Source organism: Aythya ferina, assembly GCF_964211825.1.
Source record: "Aythya ferina genome assembly, chromosome: 4".
Classification (NCBI taxonomy): domain Eukaryota; kingdom Metazoa; phylum Chordata; class Aves; order Anseriformes; family Anatidae; genus Aythya; species Aythya ferina.
The window spans coordinates 73,471,446-73,485,244 of record NC_140300.1 but is presented as its reverse complement, the minus strand read 5'-3'; the positions used below and the strand labels follow the sequence as shown (position 1 = coordinate 73,485,244).

General features: G+C 35.2%; 1 protein-coding gene across 7 annotated transcripts in view; it reads right to left on the bottom strand.

Moving 5' to 3' along the window:
* Positions 1 to 13,799, bottom strand: part of LOC311435831 (uncharacterized protein) — a 235,908-nt gene that overhangs the window by 22,834 nt on the left and 199,275 nt on the right. For 6 of the 7 annotated variants that reach the window (XM_084517263.1, XM_084517264.1, XM_084517259.1 and 3 more), the window contains 2 exons: positions 1,291 to 1,402; positions 673 to 737 (listed from right to left, as the gene is read on the bottom strand). In XM_084517263.1, coding sequence (XP_084373389.1) covers positions 673 to 737; positions 1,291 to 1,319 — 94 coding nt within the window. In that variant the 5' untranslated portion in view covers positions 1,320 to 1,402. Of the gene's footprint in view, positions 1 to 672; positions 738 to 1,290; positions 1,403 to 8,035; positions 8,109 to 13,799 lie in introns of those variants that run through there. The other variant, XM_084517265.1, reaches the window with a different exon arrangement.

Sequence of the window (13,799 nt, the reverse complement as noted above, 5' to 3'; positions counted from 1 at the left end):
TACCATTGGTTTAAACCTGGTGTCTTTGTGAGTGTTAAAAAAAATTTCCAAGTGGTTAAGTTATGTTTAATCTGATATATTGAATGTCCCTGAAGACTTACTCTATAATAGCTTGCTTTAGACTGATACACTAACTCCTTTCCCCACACACCATTTTTCCTTTTCTTTTAAATAACAAATTTCTTTAAAAAAATAAAATAGAGCGTGTGTGAGACGGAAAGCTTATATTTCAGGGAAGAGTGGAGCAAGGGGCCAAGGGAGGCCACATAATTGGGTGTGATGTGTCAGCTTCTCTCGCGACTGTAGGGACCATTCTGTCATCACTTCCGCAGCGCGAAAGCGAGAGGACTGTACAAATCCCCACGTCTCCCGTGACTTAACCAAACACTGTGGTCACCTCTTAGAGAAAAGTCAGTCAAGAGGTGCGCAGGTGGTTTATACATTAGCAAAGGAAGCAAGAAAGGGGGGGATGCTAGAGCAAGGCAGAGAATAAGATAGTGTGACATGAAAAGAAGAGGGGCTTGCCAAAACCAGCATATTCATATCACTTTTGCCAAGCAAATTGCAATAAAAAAATGAAAAGAAGAAAAAAAAAAAAAAAAAAAAAAAAAAAAAAAAACAAACACCAACACCACAATCTAAAGCTACACTAGCCGAAGGTAGATAGCTTACTTTTTAGCTTTGTACTACTCTGTAAACACAGCTCTTCCATTGTTTCTCCAGTCGTTTTCTCTCCCCTAAAGGGAAAACAGAAAAAACTAACAATGCATCACACTTCACCTATGTTCTGAGCAATTTCTGAGCAGGGAGATAAACACGGCCAGTAGTTAAGAGATATCGCAGCTGTACTCCTCTCTCCCTAAACCTTCCTAACAGCGATCCTGTTAGTCCCAATAGGAAGGATTCATCCCCCCTACCTTAGGTGGTAGAAACACAGACCTTCAGGTTGGAGATGGTCATCTCTTTATATTCAAAGGAATGAAATAGGCAGATCAACAGGATGGTTCATTTGACAAATTTTAGGTATGTCTTAAAAGAAAAAATGCCCTCTATAAATGTCATTTTCTTTCCATTAATTACAAAAGAGTATAGACTCATAATTCAGATGCTGACATACATACAGGGTGTGTATAGGCTAGCTTTATGACTGTGGCATCTTGCATGAGGGAATGAAGCATCAGCATTCAAATAAATGAATAAAGAGACCTCTAAATTCCTTTATTTCTGTTTGAACAAATTCACATTTAAACCATGCCCAGTTTTAGAAAAGGAAAGGATGATATACCGTACTTTTGTTTTGCCGTACTCCTCCATTGCATTTCAGCCGCATTTAGTTCAATTGGAGTCCACTGTAAGTCATGGTGATGATCCTTCTCCTTTCTGGCTCTGCAGCCCTACAGATCTGAGAAATGAAAAAACAAATTAAATTTCATTACATCCTCCTGAAACTCAATAATAAGAATACATATATAACAATACATATATATATATATATATATGAGAACACGTATATATATATGTATAAATATCACATACATTATATCCATACATTATATCCATACATGTGGTTTATTCATCTTTGGAAGCTGTCCCACATCAGAAGGAACGCTATTAATTATTACAATCCAAACTTAATCTCTATTTCTGGCAAACAAGATGCATTTCAACCTGTATCAAATTGTGGACCAGAAATCATTGTTTTCCAGTTTCCCACGTACCTAGACAACTTCTGAATTTACATCCCAGATTTCAATAGTAAACTGGAGCCATGATAAATGTAAGAGTTTATCCTTGAGTGTGAACAGGTCAATAAAACAAATCTCTCCCAGGTTACACTTCACTGCTTTGTTTTACCAGTGAACTTGGTCCTGCACAAGTTCACCCATGCAGTACAAACTGTTCCAGAGCCCGTGAACCTGAAGCAAGAATGCTGTTTCTAGCGCCTAATACTGCCATAATTTACATACACACATACTGAAAATCCTCGAGGTTTCCAGAAAAGAGAAAAATCGTGATGTACTATCATCTTTGTGCTGACTAACTTGTGATACAAATTTATACTCTGTGGACTGACACTATTTATCACAGGGATCTAGGAACAGGATTTCAGGGCACTATTTGCTTCTCTGAGTCCTGTCCCTTGCACACAGAGGAAACTGCACAATAAAAGAGCCCAGAAGGATTTACAGATTATGAGGTCTATGCATAAGTAACCTGTAATGAACCAATACCTACAGTTTAAACAAAACAAACAAACAAACAAACAAAAACCACACACAAATAACTATAACTAGCCATAGAAACAAAACAGAAATACATCGTTATTATTTCAGGTCTTTCAAATAGCAGGAAATGCATTAAAAGAAACAGCAGAGCATGTGTACAGAGTGGATCATATCTCAGACCTGTTTCAATGCAGAGTAGTCTCCATTGTTTGAGAACCTTTCATGTTAGGGCTGGAAAAAAGTGTACCCAAGAGGTTACCTGAAAAGCAGATTCCTAATAAATTTACCATGTGTAAATAATTTCAAATACTATTAGAAATGACATGAAATGGCACTTCAAGCTCAGGATTAAAGCTACACTGAATGCCCCAAGTTGAAGCAAGAAGATTAATTTGGTTTACAATCCCTAATTTGTGTGTGTGTGTGTTTTTATTATTAGGATGGGAATCAGGGATGCAAAACACTACACTTGCAGCAATAATCCTTTGATCAGAACCAAGAAATATGAGAAAACTTACAAGAAAGCTTGTTCTCATGAGAGGAACTCCATCTTTTTTCGAGCAAACAGCATCCAGATATCAAAGCTAAATAGCAGGTACATTAGAAATACCATAATGAACACAGCAGTATCTTGCAGTATTTGAAAGGCTTGCATTTGAAGAGCATGCAAAAACAGAAACAGATTTTCTTTCTGCTCTCTCTGTATTATATATTAGATTATTATTGCCATACGTGAGACCCGTGGAATTTGGGAAGGAGCTTTCTTTATGGGCATGACAATGCATAGGATGAGCTCCAGAAATACTATGCCGTAGGGTACATGTTCTGGGACAGGTGTCCCTACCAAAGAAAATTTTGTATTTGACTTCGCTAGCCCGAAATGTACATTAATCACCTGACAGGGTCACTGCCAAGATCATACGATTTATTAGTTCAAACATCAAACATTTATTAGTTCAAACATTTCACATACAACAGGGCAGAAAAATTATTAGCTTGATATTATATACATGACTGTAAGTGTCCTATTTGGTTTGTAAGTCTGCAGTCACAGTGGGATCAAGTATGAAAAAATAACAGTACTAATACCTTAAAGCACTCTACATATGTGAGAATTTCTATTTTGCGGGAAAAAATCTCAGATGTAAAGAACACAATCAAATCCTTTGTTTTAAATGGCATAATTACTGATTTCACTGCAAATTTCTTCTAAGTGAATTTCTCTTAGAACCAGAAACATGTATCCACTTAGCAATTTTCTACAACAAAAAAAATGTACAAAACAGTGATTTATTTTTATTTGTATATTTGTCAGGACAGAAGTCTGCTTGGCTTCCTTTCATTCGTGGTCCTCTTATGCTTACAAACAAAGCCCACTGTGTGAAGGGACTTTGAGGCTATGCAAAACAAGTAATTCAGAAACAACAACAAAAAAGAGAACTAGGCAATGTTTTCAATCAAAAGTATAGAACATGGCTGTTTAGATTTCTTCTGATTAAGTTTCTATTTTCTGTTTTATACACATAAACATATATATATAAAATAGCTTCTGTGACACTACTATTTAGAACAGAAATTTTGTCTTAAGTACTTTTAAAAGATTATATGTCATTTAAAAATACATTTATGTACTTATCTACCAATGCTTATGTTGTTACTCCTCTTGTTTAGACTAGGGATTTCCAGATTCCACAGAGCTAATGCGTGAAGTATTAAAAAAAAAAAAAAAAAAAAAAAAAAAAAAAAAAAAAAAGCTGAAATAACTATTTTTTTTGATAGACATACCACTTGAGTAATGAGAATTTACTGATTTACTGATTGCTGTTGTGAGGTTGAGTACAGGTAACATAGGAGTGACAAAACAGAGTTATATAAACTAGTTTTCTAGTTTTTTAACCAAAACTATTAAATAACAAATAAATAAGTACTGATGATGGAAAGCTTCAGGAAAAGCCCATCTCTACTCAATATCCTTAAAGAGACAAGAATTTCCAGTTCTGAGGAATCAAATTCTAATTTATTTTATTATTCTCACTGAAGCAGTGGCCAAATAAAATGGCAGCCAAGCTGGCTTACTGCCCTCAACTCAAACCAAATGTAAGGTCTGATCTCTCAGCTTAGAAGCTGGCCATATCTTCACAAAGACCTGGGGCAGTATAGCTCTGTCTGTGCAAGATAAGCACAGAGTGCAAATGCAAAGCTGAATGCAGGTTGACTAACCTTTTTAATTAAATGTGTTTGTGTGCTCAGTTAGAGCAGAAGTAGAAATCTCTGGGCAAGGTAAACTAGATGGAAATACCACAATTAAAATATAGTTGTGTGTGTGTGTGGTCCTAGTCAACACTTCTAAGGTAATCTCTTGCAGAATAAGATGTAAGGCCACGTGACTGATTTATTTATTTATTTATTTATTTTAATAGGAAAACAAACCCATATTTCACAACAGAGGGGACTAGTCAGTGGATTCTCATGGAAATCTGCAGTTCAACTGCCTCATAAATGATACTGAAAAGGAATAAATTGTCAGATAACAAAGAGGGTTGACACCATAAAAATTAGTCAGGAAAATCAATGCTAATTTGATTGCACAAAGATCTCATGATGATGTGAATGGGGGAGGAAAGGGGAAGAAAAATGAATTTTAATGTTAATAAATATGGAGCAAAATACAGAGAGAAAAGGTAATTATATAACGATGGACACTCAAGCGCTCTCAGGAAAGCACTTGTGAACACACTGCGGACAGTAAGCTCAATGTGTAGGAAAAGGGAAAATAACAAATGAAACATCCAGAATTGTTATGTACAAAAAAAAAAAAAAAAAAAAAAAAAAAAAAGAGGACAAAGAAAAAAATAATATTTTGCCAGTGTAAGTCACTGGTGTATCAGCCATTACTTGAATACTGGATGCTGTTTTGACCTCCACAAAAATACAACAGAGCTTTGAAAGACACAAATTTTGCTCAGGATAACCAATGATGAACAGAGATGCACAAGCATTCTGTAGGTAGAGAAATTAATCAGACTGGGCCCCTTCAACCTAGAAAAAGAGGCAGGTGAGAGAGAATTTGTTTCCTGCTTATGTTCTCAAGTCAAAGTTTCCACTATTTCTCAAAACAGAAGAACTAGGCAATATCAAATTAAATCATTAGGCAGCCAATTTAAAATAAGCACTTTACCAGGAGTTCCATTTTTTTTCCTCCCACATAATTCATAATTAAATTCATTGATTAAAGTAACTTATTGTTACATATGCAATTGGTCAAATTTATGGAAAAGAGGTCTATTAAGGGCAGTGAAACACAACAGTACAGTAAAACCTATAAAAAGAAAAACCTAAAATGAGGTAATTTGAAAATGGAAAATATTTTCTACTGGACATTTCCTCATACACTTTCTCTAATCTAACAGACTTCATCAGAAATAGCCTAATGGACAGATGGACTGACCTCTGGTGTCATTTAACAATCATTCTTAAGTTTCCACCCTAAAGATTATTCTTGGAAGAAGAACCAGATACTAGAAAACATTTACTGACAAAAATATTTATCTTTGCCAGAAGCAAATGCACTTTTTGAACTTCCACCTCTCAGCCTTGACTAGAGCAGAGAGAGTGGGAAGAGAAAATCCACTGCAAATTGTACCATACTTCTACTTGTGCTCTGTGACTCAACACACTTTTGTGCTTTCGAGGGCTCAAGTATCATTTTGTTTACAATATTTCAGTTGTTTAATGCTAGTACGATAACTTACGTTATGTTCAATGCAAGTTGTGTGAATGTTCAGTTCACTCTGAACTAGTCTTAAACACAAATAAAATTCCTTTTTCTTTGAAACTGAAAATCTCTGTTGGGTTACAAGAATAGATTGTCTGTGACTAATCTATACTGGTTTCATGGTTGTCCTTAGGTACCTACATCTTTCTTAATTGTCCATGGTCAGTAAATTACTATGCTGTCTGAGAACAAGAGAAATTCTAGCATTTATTTATGTATTATTTAAAAATACTTCATAAAAAATCTGAAACACTAACGTAGCTGTTTGTTGAGTGTTCAGCAAGCAAGTAGGTAAGACTTAAAGTCATTACCACAATTGTTTTATTCTTGAGCTACCTTTAAAGTGCACTAATGGAAGTTACAGAAGATCATAATTTAGCTTAAGAACCCACTAATCCTGGAAAATTAGAGAAATCAGCCAAAGCTTTTTCCATTGACGTATGGCTTCCAGACCTCGGAGAGGCTGAACATGGAAGCAATCTGTTTGCCCCATAGCAATAGTCAGCCTGATTCATCAGAAACTCTTTTCCTATTCCCTGAGCTTCCTGGGAACATTGCCACTCAAAGAGACTGACAGGGTTTGGTCATCATTCAACACTGAAGCTACTTTAAAATGATAAATGTCACATTTTTACCAGTTACTTTAGTTCCACTTTGAGTAAAATCCCCTCTCTCCTGTGACTATTTGCAATTTGATGTTTAAAATATTTCATTACCTCTCTTTTCAGAGTTATAGTTACAATATCACTTTTTCTAAAGAGACAAATGAAACCAGCCAAACAAACAAACAAACAAAAACATTTTATTTATAAGCAATTACAAGCTACTTAAAGAACTTGAAGCTATTGATATTGGCATAAAGTTGACTGTGGTCTTTGACAGCACAAATAGTCTCATAAGACTTTCTCTTTTTTGACAACACTTAATACTCGACTATTTCTTTATTTCATTGACCTTTTGATTTTCTAAAGCTTTCACAGTTTTTGTGGTTTAATTTCCTCATGTATTAGCTAATGTCATCTTACATTCAAGGGCTGAGACGGTCAACTGTCTACCAGTCTACCCCTGTAAAAGGCAGAAGGGGCCAAGAGTATTCAACTCCAAGCTCGGTAATTTTGTTTTCATCCTAACTCATCTTTCTCTGTAAGGAAAACTGCACCCCCACTTCTCTCCAAAGGATGCCTCCTCTACAGTTTCAAGACTGAAAAGACATTCTGTTTTATTATCTTTCCATGTTAATATTTTCAGACTCAGGATGTGCATGAGCAATTACCCTTTTATTCTTATAGTCTTTTTATTCTAAGGAATCCTTTTTGTTTTCTGTAATGGAATATAAGAGTCACCACTTCACATCAGAGCAGTGGTCCCTTCAGTATTCATCACAGAAAGCCTTTGATGAAAGGTGTGGGAAACTCACACCTACTAGCACACTACGCCCTTATAATGAACTATCAAGCAGGGGAGTTTCTTCCTCACCTACATTAATTACAGGCTGACATATTCTGAGGCTTGAAGACTTAAATCCCTGCTCTAAAATCTTCTCTTACGTAAGTCTGGAAATTTTTATTAGTGCTATACATTTCCATAAAACATTATTTTAAAGGCAGAGACTCTAGGATGCAGGAGAACGTAGCACACCAATCCACAGTATATAACGTGGCATTAGAAATAACGTAACACTTCTGTGATGCCCTAAATGATTACTTCTTACATTAGAACAAGATTTGTTAATGTTATTCCTCTTGCAGAATTTACTTCTAACACATCAACAAATGTAAACATTACCTAAAGCCCCTTTCAAGTATAAGTAATGCAATTCTGACAGTAGTTAAAAAAGAAGGTACTGAGTTAAGCATAAAAAGGTTTAAAAACCAGGAATGAGTCTTATTGAGAAATACTTTATTAAAAACACAGAAATGAACTTTAAAGAATTTTAATTATTCACAGAGAAGATTCTAGCTCAAGTGTGTATTAATGCACTTCTCTGTTATTAGCTTTTGCATTCCATTAATTACTTTCTTAACTATTTCCTCACCTTAGCAATGCATCATGGAAGGCTGTTTCCAGTTTTCTAGTGAGGATGAAGTAATTCTGCACAAATATATCCCTGCAGAATAAATGCATGTAATTTATTACCCCCCCAAAAAAAAAGAAAAAAGAAAAAATAGGAGGGAAAAAATGCCTTTACCTTATTTTCCATTTGGCCTGAAACAACGATACAGACTGGACCATGCAATTAAATTATCTGCTGAGACCAAACATTTCCTGTACCATTTTTCAAGAAATGACCTGTCTTTCACCCTCTTCTCTTCCTCTTTCAGCAGTGTTATTCCCAATAAGTAGCCATTGGCATTCAAGAGGCTATATTTATGAAGTTACTATGCATACCGTCATCTGAGCTGTCACTACAATGTCCATACCTATTAACAGGGAAAAGCCTGAAGTGTCAAGTACCTCCTGCATGTATCTGCTTGTAGTATGTGCAAATACATGGATATGCATTTTTTTAAATGCCGCTTTTCCTGCACTCTAGGTGAATTTGTTTTGATTTGGTCTTGGTTGCTTACAATGGTTTTCTGAAAACTGTGCCACCTCACCAAAATAACTCAGCTGCAATCATTGTGCTTATACAGATATTAATTTTTATATATTCTTAACATTTACATGTGTAAGAAACATGTAAATATATATATGCAAACATAGGTAAAAATAATTACGTAATGTATTATATATATTTTATAACTACTACCTATAAAAATAATGATATAAACTAATACAGAGAACAAAAATATTTGCTTTTATATTTTCAATTGTTTTTTTTTTTTTCTTCATTGTGTGCCCATACAATTGTATAGTAAAACTGTCTGTAGACACGCTGAACATTTCTGAGGGGGAACACAATGAAATATGTTTAGCAGCACAGAGAAGTAATCATCGAGCAAATCACTCCATGTAGCAGTTACCATCTATTTTCCATGAAGCACACGGCAAAGCATGTTAATGTAAAGCACAGATACTGCACGGCAGTGTAGTATTACAGCGTGTAGCAAGAACCCAGCAGCCTGCCCCTGAGCCGCAGCAGCCTGAAACCGTGCACAAGTGCTTACAGCTGCAGTGACATGGTGCTAAGCATGTTTTAAGACTAGTCCCAGTCGAGCGGCATCTTATCCAACCAGAAACAATCCCACAATCCAGCTCTTTTTAAGTGATCATCCTTGTATCATAACAGATTAAGGTTGCAGCTACTTTGGATTATGGTTAATCTAACCTTTATCCATTCACATCTTCACCTGAAACTTGCAAGGACCAAGAGTCAATTGCCAGGGCATAATTCACAATGACACTGATCTTTCCTTCCTCACTCTAATTATCTGGATTAAGAATAACACTTTTGAGTAATTATTTTCACATTGGATAAACATTAAGCTTTCCTGGATTTATCTGAGCTTTTTCTTAACATGAAATAGATCCAAGCAGGCTTATAAGAACATAACTGACAGCGGTGACAGCTTAATCAAGGAAAAGCTAAACAACTAAAACAATAGGAAATGTTTGTTTCACACTGTTTTGAATAATCGAGAACCAGAAACTTGATAACCCACTGACAAACTATTTACTCAAAGACTGCAGAAAAAGCCATAGTCAGGCAGATCAATTACAGTGACTTGTACTGTTTTAATAAAGATGCAAAATTTCCTCTGACGCAATATCAGATCAGAAGCGAATGGGAGTTTACCAGTTGTAGAAAACATACAAACACATGAAGCTGCTGATTCACAGGATTGGTATAACAGAGAAGAGAAAAACAAACTGTATTACCAGCTTGCTAAAACTGTAATTAAAATGAATCAGACACCATCTGTATCACTTCTGATGACTATTTCTGAAGAAACTGCACTGTCCATCACAGGCTACACAGGCTCCCCAAAATTGCTATCACAAGCAGGCTAGAAAAATCTTCCAACCTTGTCTTTGAAACTACCTAGATCATATACAATTACACACTAAAATCACATCACAGAACCCAATTACACTTTGGCTTTGCAGATCCACAGATAACCTCTTAAAGAGCAAACTCCCTTACTGTGTCGACCCCTGACCTCGAGCTCTTTTTCCAATCTTCAGCAGCACCACATGTTTCTTTCCCAGAGTGAGCCGGGACTTGGAGCCGCACGGTTTCGGAGGGGTAGCAAGTGCTCCAGCTATCATAACTTTAAGGTTAAGGGAGCACGCTGCTAATATCTCATTCGCAAACTTTAATGCATTCCTTATACTACTATTTAATTTAGTTTGAACATTATTTATGAAGGAGTTTTCAGTAAGTATTTTTCCATTTGTTGGAGGCTTTTAATAATTTATAAGTAATAATTTTATTTGGCTCCTAAAAGGCTTTAAAATATTATGCATCAATTGAATACTTTAACTGGCACTGGAAGTCGAATCACAAACAAAGAAATGTATTTACATCTTAATTTTAGGCATTATTTTAGAAATTGGTCAAATAAGAAGCACAGAAGATTTTGTTTAATAACTTTACTTCCCGAAGGCTCCACAATAGCAATCACACCACTGGGACTTTTCCTTACACTTAGGAATAATAAATAGTAAAACCAGGTTTTCATACTGGTTTATGGTTTCTATGATTTCTTCATCATGTCAGGAGGAGAACAGGAGCTACAGCAGAACATTATTAGCTGGGTCTCAAAAAAACAGACAAAAAAATACCACAATTCTGGGCACTTCTGTAGCTGTGGCAAAGTAATAAAGATGATAGCAGGAATAACATAATTAATTCCCTGCACATGCATACAAATATGTAAACCCCTCTTTATTGGAACTATTTTCTGTGTGTATATATGGCTACCTCAATGAGATGTGAGCAGAACTCATGCGCTGGTGAGTACTGACACGTAATCACCTGCAAGTTACTGACAACTTACCTTGATGACAGGCAAGGAGTTGTGCACTTCACATAACTTACTGCTCCGAGCTACACATATATATTGAGACCATCTATGTTTCTCTGATATTTTAAGCCCTTGTAATCAAAAACATTGACATGCGTCTCAGGTGTTCAATATGCCTTCTGCTCGCTGAGCATAACTCACCTGAAAAACTGTTCTTCTTCACTATTGTGACTTCTCATGAAATGATTTCCCCAGACAATGTTTCCTACTACACTAACTTAAGAAAATGATGGAGGAATTGTGTAGGTTGGCCAACTTCTTTTCTTTCCAAAAAGACACAGTCTATTGCTTACTGACTGACAGATAATCATGAAAAGCCATTTGGCACTCAAACTGTACTGCCTTAAATATTTTTTTTTTTTTTTGTGTGTGTGTGTGTGTGTGTGTGTGTGTGTGTGTGTGTGCGCGTGTGCTTGAATTCAAGGCCTCTCTAAAGGGTTCACTCAGCTACTTTTACTGGATACCAAAAACCGTCTCCTTGTGTTTAAAGGGTACATCTTAAGGGAGCAGAAGGGACTGAAAGACTTGTAAATGATCCAAGAACTAAGAGAAATTCAACTACCTCCTGGTGCAATCATGGTACTACTTTCTAAACTACTGTGTGCAAAATCTTTGCAACTGAAAACACTGATGCCAAACTACAAACCTTTCACAGAATGGCTGAGATTGGAAGGGACCCTCTGGGGGCAGTCTTATCCAAATAAGCAGATGTGCTACACATAATTTGAGGGTGGATTGACCAATGTTTTTATCTGGAAAACACCCTGATTAAGACTATTTTTATTTTAATTTATTTATTTTTTATTTAAGACATATTTCAAACTAGTCCATGTCCTAGGAATCTAAAGCCTCTAGTAAGTGGTATTAACTTTCATCCAGCTCCTAGATCTTTACTTTAAGCAACACCTCAACCATCCTGTATGAAAGCTGTTTTTTTTTTTTTTTTTTTTTTTTTTTTGTAAAAAAGTCAACTTAGCAATGTTTCGCTTTCATAACTTTTCTCTTCTAACCAGCCTTGCTACATTATTAGGTAGATGTGCTGATATTAGGTAGATAGATGTGCTGATATTAGGTAGATGTCCTGATATTACAATAAAATCATCCAGAAGAATTCCCTCACTAAAAGGAAGACAAAAAGGAAAACTAGGCAAGTACTCTAAAAATAATATAGGGATAATGCAAAGTAGATATGAACAGTTGACTGCAAAGATGGAGGACAATTGTTTAAACTGGTGATTTTTGGTTGTTGATTAATTACAGAAAATCCAAAAAAAAAGAGAAAGGAATTATTGTCAGCATTTAAATAAATAAATAAATAAATCCAGGGAAAACTAAAAGAGAGGTAGATTATCAGTTTTCACATTTTTGAAGAGAATATTATACTTTGAGACTCTGTACCTAGCTCTTCACATATAATAGATTAGATACTGGAATATGCAAGGATAGGAAAAGAATGTAGAAGACCATATTGAAGAGTCTCTTTTTCCTTTTTTTTTTTTTTTGACTAGGTATATCCCCATATATTATATCTGCCTTTTCCATAGAACATTTTAAACTATATTTTCTACTGGTTTGTTAATATTTTGACTGAGGCAGCTGCTAATCAAAACATCTTTCCTGCTTTTGTTCCCATGCCATATTCCCTACTCTGCTTTCTACCTCAAAGTGTTTCCACTGTAGACCAATCAATTTTGCTTCATACGAAGGAAAGAATTTCTAATGAAGATAAGATGCTTCATATAAATTTTGTTACAGACACCTGTGTGAAAGTTTGGCCAAACAATACCACGTGTCTAATTCAAATTTATTCATTCAGACATCTTGCAGTGGAAAACTGAGTCAAGACTGAGTTTTTACTAAACAAAAGAAGCTGTGGAATTTTTTGCTTTCCTTGATGATTTGTCCACAATTTGTCCAAAAAAATAAACCATTCAGTTTCATGAACAGTAAAACTGTTCACAATCAATAGTACATTTATTGAGGGAACATTGCTAGTTTTTTGTTGGACTTAGAGAAATGTCTGTACTTTATGTAGGCAAAATTATTTTCTCTTGTCCCTTCTTTCACATAGATTTTCCACAGGAAAAAATGAAGAATTCTCTGATCCATTCCTACTAACATAGATATTACAAAATTCAATCGCAGGAGTTACGTTGGCATGCACCAACATCTCATTTCTTTCATGTAAGTAGAAAGTAATATATCATGTCTCTAAAAAAACACATAACCGTGGATGAAAAGAAATAAAAGAAAGCCTTCAAAAAACATTGCTGGAGACTGCTTCTTGAAGATAGACACAATGTGGCAGCTTAACGTCTCAGGCACTAGAAATAATACTTTCAGCTACAGATAATGATGTAGCACTATTCTCAGAGAGGTAAGAAAACATTTGATTATAAGCAGCAGCAATCAGTGCTGTTTATGAAAGAACAATGCAAATCCTAGTCCCAATCTGCAGACAAATTCTGGAAAAGTTTTACTTTATTTCCAACCTTTTCATAAAAGCTATCCAATTCTTTTATTTTATTTTTTTTATTTATTTATTTATTTATTTATTTATTTTTTATTTAGGCAAAACTAAACTTTTCTTGACACTCAGGGAGGAAAAGAAATTTCCAATAACAAGACCAATAACAAGACACAAGAAAGTTTGCTGTTTTTTTTCTTTTTGGTCTGAAGAATGATGTCATTGTGACACATCCCACCCTGATACAACATCGGCTTTGTAAATATAGATAAATAGTCATCCCTATAAGGGATTTTTATAACACTTATGTTTAGTAGAAATATGTGCCCTTTGGGGATGGGCATAGTCAAGACACACATTCTGTG